The sequence below is a fragment of the Trachinotus anak genome, unplaced genomic scaffold, assembly GCF_046630095.1.
Source record: "Trachinotus anak isolate AG129_WGS33_773 ecotype Australia unplaced genomic scaffold, CSIRO_AGI_Tana_v1 ptg000013l, whole genome shotgun sequence".
Classification (NCBI taxonomy): domain Eukaryota; kingdom Metazoa; phylum Chordata; class Actinopteri; order Carangiformes; family Carangidae; genus Trachinotus; species Trachinotus anak.
In genome coordinates this window covers 19,595,418-19,614,723 of record NW_027273864.1, presented here as the reverse complement: position 1 = coordinate 19,614,723, position 19,306 = coordinate 19,595,418, and the positions used below count along the sequence as shown (strand labels likewise).

Genomic DNA, 19,306 nt, shown 5'->3' with positions numbered 1-19,306 from the left:
GGAGTTTATTGGAGTGAGGAAAGTAGCATGCAGATTAGGACAATGATGATATATGACAATCAGTGTAAGCAGTTAATACGTAACGTCATATTATCACAACACATTACAGGAGACAGGTGGACGTTCATTCTTGCATAACTAAATAATCTAGGCTCAAATCTTAATTTACTATCTTTTTGGTGCCTTCAATCTCATCTCACAGTTTTCTTTAGCCAGGTCAGATGTCACCTGATAACAAGCGGTGAAACAATGTCAATATCAATAGAGCTACTTTTGTGTTGTCACTGTGATGTGAAGATTAATGCCTTGTATTACCCCCAACCCGTCAGCACAAGTGAGTATTTCAATAAAAAACATTTTTACTGTATGCACAGTGTATTTCTAATGCACTTACCCTCTGCACATAAAAAGTTCAGCACACTGAATTATTCTTCTTTTATAAATTGCTAAAAATATCAATATGAATGTGATTCCTGCCAGAGTTTTTACACATCGGCCATCAGGCAAAGCTGAACAAAACGGTTCATGTGTTCATTTGTTATCTCAAGATAATGGAATCATTATATCTGATCTCAATAGGCTATGACAGAGTTGAAACATAGCACAGCTGCTCCCAGCTTCCTTATTGTCCTGCACCATTTGCTTTGCAAACACTACTAAGTGTTTTTCACACATTGTAAAAACAATGGGTGAATGTATGGCTAAGGCCCATAAATTATTGTAAAGGTTGAAAAACTATAAAGACATCAAGGTGTGGTGCATTCAAATTATTCTAAAGACTGATTAAATACAATAGGTGAATGTATTCTACATAACAAGAGCAATAGTCCAAGATGGCCTGTAGCAAGTAAGTCTTAATGAGGTTGATACATAAATACTATAGATGTTTGATTTTGTGACTTCATGTAGCCATATAAATTATAAACTATAGCATGAAATTCAGTACACAGTCCCGTTTACAAGATCTGTTGACTTTAACAACACTGGGTCCTTTCTTGTAGCATCATCATTAGGTCAAAGTTACTATTTTCCAAGTCTGTATTTCTTGATCCTGTTACTTAGATACAGGCTATTAAATTATTCACAGTTCACCTATCCAGCTGGAATAAACATGATCTCCAGCGTTACCCTCCATGACGCTCTCAGGCTCACTTCTGAGTTTTTAAATGTGTGTCCTCTGACACCTTATAATAAACACACGCTTCAGTATTTCCTGTATGCATAATACTTGCAAAGAAAAGAAAGCACTTGAGTTTTCTGACCCCATGAACTTCCCCCTGCAGTCACACACACAACAGACTTCCCTTTGACCACGTAGCCATTTCGCAATGGTTCTAAGCCCAGAAGAGTCCAAGAGGAGTTCCAGACCAACTCTCAGAATCAGCACAATGGCGAGATCATTAGGAGCGTCATCACGACACTGCTGTGAGATGTGCTGAATGTCATCAAACATTTTGTCAGCGCTCCCCTGCTGTGCAACCCAGCTCTTTCAAGTGTGGGCATTGTTCCAACAGAAGAACAGAGTTTACAGTCGACAGATGTCGTATCGGTTCAGACAAAACTGGGGGTATATTAGCTTTTGGCAGATGAGGATGTTTGCACTGTTTAAGGAGCAACCTGCTCTGAAGCTGCAGTGTGAAGTATTAGATACTCGTTTGTGTTCGGGCTGTCAGCGATGGACACTGCATAAATCATCTCAATTCAAATGAAGTTATTTACATTGAAAAAGTAGGACAGAATTCATGGATCAGTTGCAATAAAACTTTAAAACAAGTGTCATAAAGTGTTGTGATAAGGTCCAGCAACTGTCCTTCTATCCAAACTTTCACTTTCTCTGCTGCTTTGACACATTAAATGCGCATTTCTACAGTTGTTATTTTTGTTGTAGGTTTGTTGTTCCATAGATCCTTCCACAGGAAATGCATCTGATTCCAACGTCACAAAATATACCTTTTTTAGGATGAGATATGACTTAAGTCCAAAACAGACTGATGGCATACACCCAGTCATCCTTTCGTTCTCTGCAAACCTACACACTGGCAGCAGTGAGACACACATTGGTGCTGGTGGATTCGCTGCCTTAGAGAGTTGGTGAGCAACATTCCTGCAGACTCTTGAAACCAGGTCATCAACATCATTTCCTTTGTGCTTTTAATATAGATTATGCACCAGCATATATAACATATATAAGCAGGTGCCAGTTCTATGCTGGAGTCAGCAGTGTGTTTGGCACTCTACTTTTGAAAAACAGTAATGCTGCCTGGCCTGTTGTACGCTGAGTTTCATCATTGTAACTTGTGTGTCGTGATTGGAGGAATTCATGGTGTCACCATGGTCTCCTGTAACCGCTGTCCAGTCTCCTTTACCGAATACAGATCCCAGCATCACCTCTCTCTGATGCTGGATTTCCATAAAATGGCTCAGCGGTAAATACAAGTGAGATGTTTCAAAAAAGTGAGATTGTAGACCTCAGTATTAATCGCATTCCAATAATTTCCACATATCATGACACACAGGAAGTTAGATCCCCTTGCTCACAGTTTGCGTGTAACTCTATAGTTAATCCCACACACTGAATCATAGCTCTGCGAATTACAATGCACCACTCCATCAGGTAAAACCCCGCCGTTCCGGCAACATGCTCATTTTTATGCCTGCACTTGTTCAGCGGGATATCATGTGGACTCCAAAGTCTGAATTCACTCCTCGGAGGGAGGGGGGGAGCGGGGCGCAGAGCTGGAGAAAGGTCGGTGGTGGGGTGGGAGGTGGACTTCTATCCAGAGCAAACACCTTCTCTTCACTCGTTTTCTGATTTTCCCCGGGAACACAAGCTGGAATAAAAACGAATAAAAGCGGACCTTCCTGGAAATTGGCGTTCAGTGCTGTGGTAAGTCTGCAATTCTCCACCTCCAGACTACTGGTCCAGGCGACCATAAAATCATTCATAAACTTTGTTTTTCTGGGGACTGACAAAAGCCATTTCATTGTCTAACTGTTGTTTTTTTTTTTTTCTTTTAATATTTGCCTATGGTGTTTACACATTTTAAAAGCTTAAAAGTTTTCATGTGAGATCCTTCAGCTCAACAGGTGGCTCTCTGCGCACCGACTTGTAGTATTTCGCATGAGAGCCATTGATCATTTTGATAGATATGCTCCATCAGGACGCAAGATAGCACGATTAATCTGTGTCCGGTTCGCTTTTCTAATTAAATCAGACAGACAATGGTTATTACAGATAATCATATTGAACAATTAGTGTCAGATAAATATCCTGTCCTTTTCTGGTGCGATGTGCAGATCTTTCTCTCTTTTTTTTTTTTTTTTTGTTATCAGTCCCTCTTTACTTTGTTATTCTTTTGAGAATTCGGTGAGTAATAAGGTTCCTAAATATTTGTGTTGCAGAGGCGGTTACTGTGTAAACGCAGAGGGTATAAACAGAGCGAGAAAAATATTTACAGTCACCCATTTCAGCTCAGATAAAAAGCCATAAGGATTTATGAAAGCTAATGATAAATCATGATATGTCTATTAACTGAGTTAGGTCTATTAAAGCTAATTATGTGGGGCTAAAAATATGAACGACAGCATAGAGGTACAACATTGCGTGTAAATGTTGGTTTTAGTTCGCCCTTCACATTTCCTGTGATTGTACATTTGAATTGGATTTTTAGAAATGCCATAAAATAGGCTTCACAACTAATTCAAAGCTTATATCGCTGGAATATGCTGCTGCCAGGGTCTTCACTTGATTAAATGACTTGTAACCTGAAGCTGGAGGGCTTTTGATAAATCCTCTGAACTGAGACTTAAAAATCCATCATGCAGCATCCACAGGGTAATCCCATAGTTCATTAACTGCCTCAGATACTTTCAAGCTCTCTGGCTTATTCATTTATTTATTTACTTACTGAATTGGGGGAGGCAACAAAATGTAAAGGTGGGGGCTCATTAGAATAAAGAAATCATTAGTCTTCCAGCATTGCCCCATTGTAATATCAAAACCAGGATGATGGAGTGAGTCATTTTCTGAGGATGCTCTGCTAAAAACCTTTCAGCCCCCATTACCACTGTGAGTGATTTGCTTTTTCCCACTAAGCACAAAACACTTGAGCTCTTTTTTCATTCCTCCCCCTGGTTGTGTGTCATCAGTTAGTAAGCAGACAGACAGACAGATAGATAGATAGATAGATAGATAGATAGATAGATAGATAGATAGATAGATAAAATCACAATGGTGAATCACCTGTAGTAGATGTAAGATGGTCTTTTTTGAACGGACCCTTACCGCGAGGATGGCCTCCTTTCTTCCAATCACACACTGTCTCTGCTGCTGTGTAGTTGATGGGATTTGCCACCCTGCATTCATCTGAGTGTTAAAGGAAGCCAGCTGGACAGTGAGAGAGAAAGAGCGAGAGAGATTTTAGCCTATTAATATTGCATATCCAAACCCAAAAAGTGAAAAGATTGCAGGACATGTTGAGCGTCATTTTAAAGATACTATAAGTGAGAATGTGAAGCAGCTCACATGTATGTAGCCTGTGGACTGATTTCTACGTAAAAGCCTTATCATCCAGCTATGTTGACATTGATGAGCCTGTTGGTGAAAGCTAGACGAGCACCGATTGATAAAGCTAGCTAGCTAGCTAACACAGACCTATAAAAATGTAGCTAATATATAACGCAATGAGAATGGGTTAGCTCAACAATGTCACAAGCCTATATTATGCAAGCTAGCAAGATTATAACAATTATTACACTTTATAAATCCATAGTCTCATATTATCTCAAACTGTAATCACCATACTTTGTTTTAACACTGTGCCAGCGCTGGAGAGTCAAAGCGCTGGAGAGTCAAATATAGTCTATAGTCTCAAACTATAATAACACCGTGCCTTTAGTTGTTTAGCCAGTGCCCAGGATCCTCGCCAATGCTTACCTAACAGCCACCGGTGTTATTAATAACAAGGTTTTTCTGAATGATACACATACTGTAGTACCTTTAAGTTTCTCTATGTAGGCACTTGCGTCTTGTCTTTTCAGTTTATCACTCATCAGTCTGCTACCTTAAAGATGCTTTCAAAGCATGTTTTAAGACATCTCTAATTGTTTTTCCACTGTAAAAAGTAAAATTGTTACAACTTTTCGGAAAAGAAAGAAATGTGACATAATGTAACAGGAGCCTAATCTGTAATGTTCTTTATGTTTTCCAGGTATTAATTGTTTGGACTTAGGTGACAAATGGACTAAAGATCAACACGACACTTTTCCTGTATTTAAAGGATTGCCTTTCTCCCATTGGTCATTCTGTTTTAAATGTTGGATCCATACTGATTAAATACACCTTCCTCATAATACAAACCCACTGGTTCGTACATGTTTTGGCCCACAGTTGAAGAGACATTGGTAAACAGTTTTCCACGATGTGACTGGATCTAGAGGTGGCCATCTCATCTACCATGATGGAATCTGGTCTGTCACCTTCCACAGACCTACACCTCAACACCAGCAGCTATGTCAATAACAGCAACAGCAGCTGGAGTGGGCTCCTTGACGGTGACTCACTGAGGAGCAATCACACTGTCACCCTCCATGATCACTTCCACAACGCCCTGCTGGGAGTCTTTCTGGGACTCCTCTCTCTCCTCACCATCATTATGAACCTGCTCGTTCTCTACGCCGTGAAGAGAGAGAAGAGCCTCCACACCGTTGGGAACCTCTACATTGTCAGTCTGTCGGTGGCAGATCTGATTGTAGGGACCACAGTTATGCCTCTGAACTTGGTTTATTTATTGGAGGATGAGTGGAAGCTGGGCCGTGCTGTCTGCCAATTTTGGCTTATTATGGACTACGTGGCAAGCACAGCCTCAATTTTCAGCTTGTTTATCCTGTGTTTAGATCGGTACCGCTCTGTCAGACAACCGCTGAAGTACCTAAAGTATCGAACACGGGGAAAAGCTAGTGTGATGATTTCTGGAGCCTGGCTGCTGTCAATGATGTGGATTATCCCGATATTAGGATGGAGGTCTTTCACACATGTAGACCTCAAACCTGAGGAGGAGAACAAGTGTGACACAGATTTCCGCTTTGTCACATGGTTTAAGGTTATTACAGCCGTCTTCAACTTCTATGTACCCTCAGTTTTGATGCTGTGGTTTTACACACACATCTACTTAGCTGTGAGACAACACCTGAGGGACAGAGAGAGAATCATCCGTCCAACCGATTCATTTGGGGAAAATGAGAACAGACAAAATGTGAAAACACTTGAGAAAAATGAGTCCAAATCACTCAAGAGGGAGTGTGAGGCTCCAATCAAACTATCTAAAAAACAACGCTTGCTGGACCAGAACACTTTAGATCAGACATATTCCTTTGAAGATACTAATAAAACCAAAGCTGCTCTCTCAAGCTCTCACAGAAAGACAAAATGCCAGCAGACATCATTGCTTGCCATGACAACAAAACGATTCACAATGGCACGGAAGGCCAAAAGGTGCTCCTTGTCCCCTGAGGAAAAGCAGCCAGATGCTGAGATTCCCCTCAGTCGACCCTCAGTTTCACAAGAGGTCATTTGCTCAGAGGGGAAAAACGAGAACAAACTTCAAGCATCTTTAAATGAATGTCATGTCACAGTACCAAACTCAGTTAGCGGTGTCTGTGATATCAATCAGGTTTCAGACGTCCAGAGGTACACGTCTGCGCTTTATGACAACTACGACCCCAGTCACGCTCTACCCTGGACTGAGGAAGGGGTTGAAGATGCCAAATTGGACCCAGCTAATGCGGTGACTCTGAGAAAGACGTGGCAAAGGTTTATTGACCAATCCCGTCAGCGTATCCAAAGTCTGAGGATCCATAAAGAGCACAAAGCAGCCAAGCAGTTGGGCTTCATAATCGCTGCTTTCATGTTGTGTTGGATACCGTACTTCATAGCTTTCATGGTCATGGCGTTCTGCAGAGAGTGTGTGCACCATGACCTTCACATGTTCACCATATGGCTAGGTTACATCAACTCCACTCTCAACCCTTTCATATACCCGCTCTGCAATGGGAACTTTAAACGGGTCTTCAAAAATATTCTGAACATTCGTTTGTGACAGATTGTGATGGGAAAATAAGCCAAACAAAGTCAGAGGTGTTTAAATGCTGCTGATATTCATTGATGAGGAGGGGGCAATAGTCAAACAGTTGAATGAATCAAATGTCTTAGACACTCTTGTCGGCTTTCAAATTGTAGATAAAACCTTCCATGTATTTTGAGTGTACATTATTTGTGTTTGTTCTGGGTATTATTTTGTAACTTACTGCACTCCACAGATTCATGGCACCAGTTGAGGATGATGTCGGTCTCTAATGTTATTTATTTTTTCTGTTTTATGCTAGAATGAATAATATGTGTCTAGGGGCAGAGGCCATGAACCTAAAATTTGATCTCTATCCAGGGAAACAGTCTTGGTCTGATCCAGAATGAAGGAAAACTGTGTTCAAAGAGTGTTTTTTGTTGTTGTTTTTTTGTTTTTGTTTTTTTTAATGTTTTTTTTATTTATTTATTTGCACTATCAATGTAGAGAAACAGAGATTGAATGTGATACAACAAGATGCTTCATGCTGGAAGCGCTGCCATGCATTTTGGAGTATTTTTGTGACTTGTCACATTGTCATTAAAACAGGATATGAGACATCAGTCAGTCCAGGGAAAACACAAATCTTAGCTGATGTCTTTTGTTGGAATCTGTTCGATTGTCCTTTTATTTAACTGTTCTTTTGAAGGTTTTTAAACATAAAAGCTTTACATGTTTTTTAACACATTGAAGCCATCATCTTAACAAATATAACATAGAAATCATCTGGTCTGGTTCTGTCTGTTTGTGCTTCGTCATCTCTTTGCTGCCATATAGATACCATATAGAGTAGGTGAATGAAGAAATAATATCAACTGTTAACAGAACAAATAATATTAATTTGTATCTACATGTACACTATAAACTCTATGCAGTAGCTAAAGTTTGGATATATATCTGAATCACATTTTCAAAACACTACAGTGTGTGCAGGTCAGCTACTTAAATCCTGCTATCAAACCGCAGAAGGATTGTTTTTCTTCTAACAAAACTGCCCTTTAGCCACTGATCGCTAAGCTTTTCACACTCATCTGTTTTATGATGTGATGTAAAACCTCTTTTCATGTCATTAGACAAGAGGCATCAAATATAATTCCCCAATGCTGTGGAAAAGCAACCATAAATTTGAGACTCCTGTAATGCATTTGTATTGATTAAATATTTGGAACAAACACACAAGGTGCATCCTCCAGGCTCTAGAGACAAAGCATCGCAGTACAATGACAGTATGCCTCAAATAATAGAGGTTAAGCCTGCAATCCTGCTGTGAAAAAATCAAATGGTGACATTATTCACATTTAACCATTCCCATAATATAAATTTAAATGTGTTCAGATTTTCAGAAGCGGTTTATGTGCAATAAATAATGTTTTTCTCATGTCAGAGGCCTATTGCTCATTCTGCATTTTAATATGTGAAGTATAATGTCTGACATAGGGTGCAATGTTTTACCGTAACCAAATGTAGATCAAGAAATGCATGTTTCTTGTGTACAATGAACACAGACGGGTTGTGAGTCACTACTTAGCCAAATCAAACACATCAGAGGGGGTGGTGGAACTGAGCTGGAAGAGGTGATGATGTGAAGAAGCATGTGTGTGATTGCACAAAGTGCATCTCTGACAACAAAATTGAGCCAGTGTCAGGCTGGTCTTCAGGAGAAACGGGTTTTAGATGTTCTTTTGTAAAGTTCTCACAAATCAAAGCTATTAAGTTCTGCCAGTAGATATAAATAATTGCTTATTTACTGCATATTCTGACCCATGAGACGATGCTCACATCATGGTTCATAGTTCCCACTGAATGTTTCGATGTTCTTGTGAATCATGGACATCATGGAAAAAAGTAGTTATTCAATTTGGACACTTTTGTGAATAAATTCCAGCTGCCGTCTGGCTTCATTTCATTCCCTCAAAGTTGTATTGCTGGTAACACAGAGAAAAGGTCTTGGTGTCACATTCTATTTATCAGTTGATGGCATTTAATGGTGTTTTAATAATGCTCTTTGTTATCACAACATGAGCATATCTGTCATATAGTCACTTATTCAAAATGAGCCAATACTAAACAGGCACAGTCTCTGTGTTGGAATATACTCTATTACACTTAGTTGCTGGTTTATGAGGCACACCTAGCTAAAACTAAGGCAGTAATACAACAGCCCTCCCACCTTTATTAAGAACATAAGGTTCAGATTTTGTTGATTTTAGAGAGGTGTTGATTCAACTTTGCGATCAATTTTGGAGGTATAGAATGAATTAATTTTAGCTAGGTGTACCTAATAGTATGCACCACATAAGCACAATTAAAAAGAATGAGGGTATGGACACAGGACATGACAGGTTGACATTACCCCACTACCAAATGAGAACATTTGATAACGTTGTAGTATAGGACTCAGTGGATTATTGTATTATAATGGTGCAAACAAATCTGAAAGTAATCAAATGACCAAAAAAACCTTTTTAGGGCCCCTTGGGGTCAGTGTAGGCCTACTGCAGTCAAGCCAATTTTATTTATGCATCCCACAAATCACAAATTTTGTCTCAAAGAGCTGTATCTGTACAACGTGCATCACCCTCTATCCTATACCCATACTCTTATCAACATGGAAAACACAGTTCTGTATTTTCATAGTGGCTGAAGAAACACCACCAACAGGAAACAGCCTTATGCTGGCTGTTACCATGGAAACAATAAACCAGCACAGTGACAGTTGACTCTGACAAACCTAGTAGATCCTTCACTGTAAGGCAGAACCTCAGCATGAGCTGTTCAAATATAGCCCACGTGCACCAAGTTGCCAAAACCAACACTGGTAATAAAAATGTGGAAATTGAAACCTGAAATATGGGCTCTATGCCCAGTTTAACTCACTGTAATTCACTGTAAAACTACTTGATATGGTGAAAGTGTCAAAACTGTTAGCTTGGTTTTTAGGCCATCCATACCTTAATGACAAGTCTAACACTGTAGTACTACATAACTTGGCAGTGGCATGAATAGAAATGTTTTATATTATACAACCCATATTATATATACAGAGCATAGTGGCCATAGAGGCTGAAACCCTTCAGCTGAAATGTGTCCTTGACCAAACAAACATCACTGTATTTCATTATTATTACTGTTATTGTAAGAAAGCCTGCCAAGTCCCAGTTCAACAAGCGATAACATCATCACCTTTAGTGTCAGCACTGATTCCTGTCAGTGGGTATCTTGGGGAGGACCTTTGCACTTTTTACCTCTTCATCATTCTTTTTTTATGCATGAAGAGAATGAAAGATGTTCTTTATTATTTTGTGGTTGATTTATGATAGGTTATTCATAGTTGGGAATCCATTTTCGCCCTAAACCTAGGGTGTTCATAAATCAGGTGCTTGTACAGTGTGCCATGTTGAGGCTGTTAGAGGTACTTTAGTTCAGTCAGTGTGTTTAAACTGTTTGCTTTGAACACTTGTAAAGTGTAAAAAGGGCTTTTTAAAAATTCATTCATGGACACTCAAATATGTCTGTCTACATCCCTATGAGGTACTTATCCGTTTCATGGATTTCTGAGGTGGATGTCACAGGATAATTGTACTTATTTGTCGAATAAATCTTTTTCATGTGTGAAGTATAAATAGGAGTGGACTGTATGAGGGAAATGTAGCTGACACGGTATTGCTAGACATTTGCCATACCTGCCAGTTGCTAATTGCCTTGATGCCGCATTTATAACAATGTGTAGATTTAGAAATAAACCCCTCTGAAGCAGTCCCATTGAATTCTTGTGAATTCTACTGTGACTCAAAAAAAGACAACAGGACAATGATTAAAGGTGAACCAGAGACTGAAATCATACAAGCAAATATATTGTGAGATAAAAGGACTTGTAGACTAACAACAGAAAAAGTAACGATTCATAGTTTGTTAGTTCTCTATTCGAGTGAGGAGAAGGCTTTAAAAGAGCTTTCACACCGTCATGCTGGGCATTAAAGTTACAGAAAATGTATCTGAGCAGCTACAATACATTTACTCATTTGGCAGATGCTTTTATCCAAAGCGACTTACAAGTGCAGTGGGAAACCTTGGTATAAGTGTAAAGCACTACATCTGTTTAATAAGTGCAAGGAGATTGTATAAGGAGGTGTGCCAAAAGTGCATAGTAAGTACTAGCTGTTTTGTTTTTTTTGTTTGTTTTTTTTGGCAGATCAACTGATATATAAATTATCATCAACATCAAATGTTCAAAATAGACTAAAACTACTTTATCTCTAATTTTCATTCATGCTTATGAAATAATAATTTGTTTTAGTAAGACCAAATCCTCCATAATGGTATAGATATATCTTTATAAACTAGTTGGTAGATTAGACTTAAGTAGTACAAACTATGTTACAGATAGTGTTAATGTCTGAGGACTCATTTTATTTGTATGTGTTTGACTGCATCCTTGTAAATTAAAATTTCCAGCAAGACTTATCTGTGTATTAAGTGGCACAAAATTGTAACATTAATTAATATTTACAATAATAATAATTAAAAAGTCAAAATAAGTTTAATAATTTTTTATTCTTCAGTTTGTGAGTGGGAGCTGGACGTTTTTCCCCAGCGGTGTAGTTTTGAGACGGCCCCTAAATCATTGTGGCACAGCGTCCTACCCAGATGGAGCCAATTTCCGATGTCCCAGTAACCATCCTGGTTAAAATGAGTTCGTAGCATTTCTCTTACATTCCCGTCGTTGTAGACTGTTTCCTGTTGTGATACAGTTACGTTTGGCCTGTGATTTTACCGGTTGAAACCGGGGGTGGTGCGGATTGTGAAGCATACAGACGCTACTTGCTGCTGCCTCACAGTCTTGCACAGATCTGTTCAGTCCGACATGAAAAGAAACGGCGCATACAGGTTTCTGTCTGTTTTCTCATGCTTTATCGTTTGTGTGTTCTTATTTTTATTTTGGTTCTTCATATTTTACTCAATGGTTCTTGCACCTTAACAAAACACAGAGACATATCTCTGTACCTGCTAACCGAGGCTAAACTGACAGGCTACTTACCCATACTGCACCGCTTTATTGACAACTCCCCGCTTGTCACATGATCAACTCCACTAGGAAGTAAAGACATCTGGTAAGTCAACAGAACTCAGCTTGTTAAAATTTGACAAAGAAACGCGTGTCTGGTTTGCTTTATGTTAACCTGGATTATCCGGGTTGAGATATTAGATTTTATCGCTTTATTGTGGTGTGTGTTGTGGAGGTGCTGGTCGTGTGTAAAAGCTTCAGACGATTTTTAGATGCTACTTTCATGTGTGTCTGTGGTAACTCACTGCACAGTAACTTAACAAGTGTGGAAGTCCTGACACAGTAAACATGTAATTGAAACAAATCAACAAGTGTCTTGCTGCTACATTTTTCCCCCAGTAAGAAATAATCCAAATAAAACAAGACCGGTTGGACTTAACTTTGTATTTTTAGTTTCTTCTGGTCTAAAATGTACAAATGTATGTTTACATCAGTAGTGATTGATGTTATGTGCAGATAAAAAGTCATTTAACTAATGAGATGAACTAATTACTCTGTGATGTGTCAAAGGCAATGGCAATTATCACAGGTTGGCCTAAAAAAATGTGTAAAGCTGAAACAATTAGTTGAACAACTGATTTTTTTTTAGTCCTCATAAAATTCACCAGCAGCTATTTTGTTGATGATCAATTAATCATTTAAGTCATGGCTAGAATGCCAAAAAAATTAATATTCCTGCTCCTGCTGTGTGAGGATTTTTCTGTTTTATATGATTATAAACTTGTGCTCGTGTTAAGCCTGTTAGTAACAATTTATGAATGTAACCTTCTACTTTATGACAGATTATAGTGTCTGCAAATGTTTTGTAACCTACAACAGTTTGATTTCACAGCTAGTAGAACTTGGCCGTGCAGCCTGTTAGTGAAGTAGTGATGGCATCTGACACCAGTGGAGCAGCATCCTCCGCTGCAGACCTCAAGCTGCAGTTTGCTCCCTTCAGCAGTGCTCTGGAGGCAGGGTTCTGGCACCAGCTCACTCAGAAGAAACTCAATGACTATAGGTTGGATGAGAGCCCCAAATGTATCAAAGGATACTACTACAACGGTGAGCAGTCTGGTCAGATGGTATCATTGTAATGATGACTCTCCAGCTCCTGTTTTTTTCACTTTTTCTGACAAGTCTGTGCATTATATATACATATTTTTATTATGTGGTGTCACACATGAAAACAAGTTGCACAGCGGAAGCCAAATCGCTAATCTAGATCAGTAGGTTTCAAATAACAATAACATCTCTCTTCCTTAGGTGACCCAGTTGGTTTGCCCACACGTCTGACTTTGGAGTTCAGTGCATTTGATGTGTAAGTAGGATGCAGTACATTGGCTGTGTAAACATTATTCTAACCCTAAATTCTTTGGTTGCTGCTAAGTGTTTAAAAGCACAATGCATAATCTAAATGTAAATCAAAAGATTGTGCTACCGACAAAAATCAAAACACAATTTAGAACCTGCTACCTCAAAACAGATGTGATTTGGAAAGGCGCACACCTGTAGGTATAAGTTCTCACAGCTGACAATGCATATCAGAGCAAAACCGTAAGGTGGAAGGAACTGCCTGCGGAGCTCAGAGACAGGATCGTATTGAGGCGCAGAGCTTCAATTATGCAGGTGTGTGCCTTTCAAGGTGTAGAAACAACAAACAAGATGATCAAGAGAAATGGGAGGCACCTGGGCTTAATTTCAAGTGTCATAGCAAAGGGTCTGAAGACTTATGTCAATGCGATATTCAATTTTTTTCTTTTTTAATAAATGTGCAAAAATTTCTAAATTTCCATTTCCAAGTTGAGACTGCAGCATAACAAAATGCGTAAAAACCGAAGGGGTCTGAATATTTTGCAAATGTGCTGTAGGTAAAGATCGAACTTCAGTCAAATCATACATTTAAGTTTAAACTTTTCAAGGGTCAGAAAAATACAGATTGGGTCTTATGTGAAGCTAATAAATCTAATGAATCTCCACAGCCATGAGTAGCCCATGTTTTAAAAAAAAGACAGGACACACTTATTTTAGTCTAATAATTATCAAATCTGTTTAAAGGAACATATGTACATATATATATATATATATATATATATATATATATGAAAAGCTGAGTGAAGTTTCATTGTTAAGAGAATAATGAATGGGTGAACTCCCTTTAAAGATTAACAGCCAGGTCAGATAAGGTTTGAGCTAAATTTGTGTCAGCTCTCATATCAGGTCATTTATAAGTCTGCAATAAAGCAACTGTGTTCACATTTACAAAATGTAGCAGCTACAGGACATTTTTTTTTGGTGTCAGGGATGGTCCGACCCCAGCCCGTTGCTGTCCTGCTGTTGGAACACTGTACAACACCAACACACTTGATGCCTTCAAGACCACTGATAAGAAGGCTCTGTTGGAGAAAGAAGCCAAGGAGGTAAAAGACAACCATAAACAACATTCAAATACAGACTCCGGTAGAAAATTCAGTGAAATAGACATCATAAATGGTAAAAATAAGATAATTGAATGAGTGTAATTTTTCATTTCCTGCTGTCTTGCAGATATGGGAGGCCATACAGTCTGGGGCTGCGTTGAAGGACCCATCCATCCTCTGTAGATTCATTCTGCTGACCTTTGCAGTGTGTATAAATAAACAATAAATGTGTTAGTTCCATATAGTAATGACTTTAAGTGTTACTGTCTTTCTGGGGGTTTTTTTTTCAGTTTTTTTTATTCATCCCATCTGTTTTCAGGATCTGAAGAAGTACCATTTTTATTACTGGTTCTGCTTCCCTGCACTCTGCTTCCCAGAGGGGATAAAGATTGTCCAGCAGCCTTCTGTCCTTGAGCAAGTTTTCTCAGCAAAACAGGTTGGTTCTTAAAAAGATCATTATACAGTAACTGGGATTAATATCTTGGACAGAGATATCAGTGTACAAAAGTGTTGATACTCAAAACAAATTCTAGACATATGTTGTACAATTGACCTGCTGTGTAATCAGAGTAAACACTGTTAGCTGTTTTCTCATGGTTTTTTATTATATGTTGCTCCCGTTTCCTCTTTAGTTTACTCTTTCCTAACACCAACCTGACACTCTTCACATCTTTCCAAATAAAAATGCAGCTCCTAAAAGTAATCTTTAATGCTAATAAGCTGTCTAAAAATGTAAAGGTTACAAAACAGTATAATGAAGTGAAATGGATCCAAGGAATGAAAAAGCCTAATTAAGAGAGAATCAGAATGACTCATGAACAGCATGAGGCTAGCTGCAGGCCACAGCAGTTGCAGTTTCTCAATTCTCAAACACCCCTCCCCCCATCTCTATTGTCTCGACTAAAATAATCAGTGCTCTGTAACATCTTGTCAATTCATAACTAAGATTCGTAACTTGCTCAAGTTCAATCAGTGCAGCTCTGACTCTGACAAACTGTTGTGCAGCTTACGAAATGCAAAGACTGCTAAAGCATTTTTCTCAGCCAGATGGCATTGTTTATGTAACTTGAAGAATATACACTATAATTAAATCATATCATGTAAATTAGAATTAACACCAAGAGTTAACATTTTAGAGTTGCGGATATTATCCCTCTGTGTGTATATGTGCATATAGTTAATGTACAGTACAGAGCTTTGCATGCATATTGCTGACACCTCATTGTTTCTGTGTCAGATTTCAGCTTTGCAGGAGGCCTATGATGGACTGTTGATCAAAAGAGGGACCAGTGCAGTTCCTTACTTTCTAATGAAGTACACTGATGACACTGTTCAGTTGGCTCCATTTGGGGACTGGGATACATTCTTCACTGATACTAAGAAGGTAGTCATGTTTCTGTAGCCCAGAATGTTAAGTTTCTATTATGTGCATTTTTTTTTCATATATATTTTTCATCTTCCAAAGCAACAGATACAAACATTTTTGCAGTTAGATCAATACAGTATGATTTAAAAAATATCTACGTTTCCCAACTATTTACTGAATCTGTGTTAGTTTAAAAATGTTTGGTCAGAACATTTTTTTTTGCATGTGGAAGATTTTTGCCATCTTTCTTAGATTCAAGTTGGATTATTTTAGTGTCTCCGGTAGAGTCTGTTGTATTTCACACACACACACACACGCACACACACTCACTTTGGTAATGTAAACACACCTTGTTTGGTTTTTATAGGTTACTGTGGGCGTTTATGATCCGTGTACTCTGTCGCAACATCCGGGCTGGCCTCTGAGAAATCTACTGGTCCTCTTAGCTAACCAATGGTAAACCCTACTTCTCTCTGTGTGTGTAAAAGATGAAGTTTTCTAGAGGGCTTGTAGGTCCTCACTGTTCATTTAAAAACACATGTTGTTATTAATTTCACTATGAATGTTTTTCACCTGTTTGATTTAGGCACAAAGCCACAAAGTGAAAGACAGGAAACCCCTGTTTAACTGATTTCCTGACTCTGAAGTGTAGGGAGCAGGTCACAGACGTCGGTGTGATTATGGATACTGTTATCAACTTCCAAAGTTGAGGGCATTGCTTAAATAGCTTCGTATCATTAAAAAAAAAAAAAAAAAAAAAAAAGAATCAAACATTTTCTGTGACAGACTGAAAAAGCACAGTCTGGCTGCTGCTGCTGAGTCACAATGGTGTCATAAGAGTTTAGCGAGAAAGAGGAAGAGATAAACTTGAGTAATTACACTTGTTCCTTGATGGATCACTGACTTGCACAACATGAGTGCTGCTGCTAGGATTTCACTCCATGTCTACTGAGCTGTATATGATAAACAAGATCCATTTTGCCCAAAACCTTACAAACTTTTGAAAAAAAAAAAAAGTGTCTTGTCATCAGTGTTTCAACTCATAAATCGCTGAGTGTTGTCTGACTCACATTGGTGCAGAAATGGTGGTGGTATGTAGATTCTTGTATATATTTTGTAGATAAATTTTACTGAAGTGTTTACAGAAAAAATATTTCAGCACACCACCGGGGAGTAACGGGCGCATCAGATTTATTTCTAAACATTCAATCCAAGCCTCCTTATCTAAGCATATTCGAATATTTACACAAAGATAAAGTGCTGTACGCTTAAGTTGTCGTTGTTCTTGTGATGCAGTTAATATGCTCTGAAAACTAACATTTCAGCTTCCAACAATTGAAATCTGATGGTAGATGGAAGAAGTGAAAACAAAATATTTAGGCCAAATTATGTTTTTAGATTGCAAATGGGAAACGGTTTCAAAAGACTGATGCAATATTAAATTAAAAGATACTGTTATCCATTGATAGGAGAAATTGTTTAGCCACCACGCGTGAAGTAGTTTCAGGTTTATAATAAATTAAGCAGGCCGAAGCAGTATAAACATGTTTATTCCATTTATGACAAATCTCTTACATTTTATACTAGTGCAAACTATTTCCAAAGCAAGCAGCAATGCTTTATATTTATTATGATTTTTTTATTTTTTTAAGATTCTGGGTCGACATTGTTTTTTTCTATCATGTTCAAGTTGACTGGTAGATCGCAGTCTCAGAGAGGACGGGTTTAAATTGTTTTGCACACTGAGAAAACAGTTCACGCATAGACAGCACACATAAACACACATACTAAGGACATGAGAAAAAAAAAGTTAAACTAAACAAGTGTATCTTAAATTTATGCTTAAAAAAATAAATAGTGCAGGTGCAAACCTCAAATCAGGAGGAGGGCTGTTCTTCAGGAGCATAAACACTGAATCTTCTGGTGCCAGATGTTGAATGAATAGTTGTTCTGCCACCTGAGTAAAATCAAGGTCAGAGTTATGTGATAATGCAACTGGCAGCTCAGATTGATATAACAGAGAACAGCAACATGATTTGGACTAAAAATAAAACTCAACATAATCATGACAAGAACAAGCAACTACCACAGTGATCTTTCTAAGTTGATCTTGATACAGTGTAAGAATGAATAAAAACCTTGTTACATCACATTGTGCGTCATCATCCAGGAATGTGTAAAATTATTCCTGGATTCGGTGTTGCATGTTTCACTGCCAGGTGAAACAACCACTTTGGATACAGGCATGCTGTCTATAAAAAAAGTTTAACTCCAAATTCAGTTCCACAATCAGTCATTTTTTGACACACTTTTCTCCAGAGAGCTTAGTTTTTTTTCCTGGTATTTGTGTTGCTATTTTAAAAAAGATTTTTATTGCATAATTATTTAAACAGGGAACTCTCATGGGTGCCAGTACAGCAGTAGTGTTCTGTGATACCAGCGGCTTATCAGCAGCAAATTCTTTGAGAGGGTTTAGGCTTCGTGGGCTGCAGTCCGAGGCAATTTTTATCCAATACAAACCTCATCAGTCTTGTGCATGACTATACTTTCAATCAGTGATAAACATAAAGTGTTGATTCTGGCTTAGATGGGAAAAAGATTTAGAATTACAGTGCAGCCACAATGTCTCAGTTGTTCAGTTGTTTCACTAGGGTTTGTAATCAGCCATTTCGAACCATATTAGGGGAAATGGGATGGTGTGTGGATGTGTGTGGACTATATTGTTGTGAATGCTCATTTAGATCGTTGTTTATTGTACAACAAGGGGAGACAGAGCATTTTTCATGTTAGTTTCAGTATAGCACACTATTATCTGAGATTTTGGGTGGTATTTTCATTGTTTGACTTTCACATCTCCTTTGTGTGTGTGTGTGTGTGTGTGTGTGTGTGTGTGTGTGTGTGTGTGTGTGTGTGTGTGTGTGTGTGTGTGTGTGTTTGTGTGTCTCAGGGGCTCTAAGCTAGACACAGTGGAGGTGCTGTGTTTTAGGGACAGAACTCTGCAGGGAAGCCGCTCCATTCAGCACAGTGTCATCTTCCAGGTCAAACTACCTGATCTTCCTGACAACTCAGGTAATCTTGTTTCCTTCACGTGTGTGGTCGTATTTGTGCACGTGACAGTGTGTAACATGTTTGTTGGTATATCATATATCTTTGTCAGTATATAGATTGTACATGTTTGAATGTGTGTGCACTTGAGTGAATTTATGTGTATATTGTCTCTGATATGAATCCCCAGTCTTAGTTCATTCTCCACTGAAGCTATCTGCTTCCCTTTCAAGCCATACTAATCTCACACAGCTTCTCCATTATTCCTTTATCTGTTGATAAAGGGATGAAAGTAATTTAAATGGTAATA

The 19,306-nt window shown here is 38.4% G+C and overlaps 2 protein-coding genes across 6 annotated transcripts in view; both read left to right on the top strand.

The window, feature by feature from the left end:
- Positions 1–2,731: 2,731 nt before the first annotated feature.
- Positions 2,732–8,504, top strand: hrh1 (histamine receptor H1). Its single transcript, XM_071495428.1, has 2 exons — positions 2,732–2,887; positions 5,211–8,504. The coding sequence occupies exon 2, from the start codon at positions 5,457–5,459 to the stop codon at positions 7,095–7,097; it is 1,641 nt and encodes a 546-aa protein (XP_071351529.1). The 5' UTR covers positions 2,732–2,887; positions 5,211–5,456; the 3' UTR covers positions 7,098–8,504.
- Positions 8,505–11,722: 3,218 nt separating this feature from the next.
- Positions 11,723–19,306, top strand: part of atg7 (ATG7 autophagy related 7 homolog (S. cerevisiae)) — a 55,584-nt gene continuing 48,000 nt past the window's right edge. For 2 of the 5 annotated variants that reach the window (XM_071495427.1, XM_071495422.1), the window contains exons 1-10: positions 11,723–11,814; positions 12,110–12,232; positions 13,019–13,230; positions 13,432–13,486; positions 14,468–14,585; positions 14,713–14,790; positions 14,905–15,021; positions 15,823–15,969; positions 16,319–16,407; positions 18,899–19,020. In XM_071495427.1, the coding sequence (XP_071351528.1) occupies positions 13,059–13,230; positions 13,432–13,486; positions 14,468–14,585; positions 14,713–14,790; positions 14,905–15,021; positions 15,823–15,969; positions 16,319–16,407; positions 18,899–19,020 (898 nt within the window). In that variant the 5' untranslated portion in view covers positions 11,723–11,814; positions 12,110–12,232; positions 13,019–13,058. Of the gene's footprint in view, positions 11,815–11,851; positions 12,009–12,109; positions 12,233–13,005; positions 13,231–13,431; positions 13,487–14,467; positions 14,586–14,712; positions 14,791–14,904; positions 15,022–15,822; positions 15,970–16,318; positions 16,408–18,898; positions 19,021–19,306 lie in introns of those variants that run through there. The other 3 variants (XM_071495424.1, XM_071495423.1, XM_071495425.1) reach the window with 3 other exon arrangements.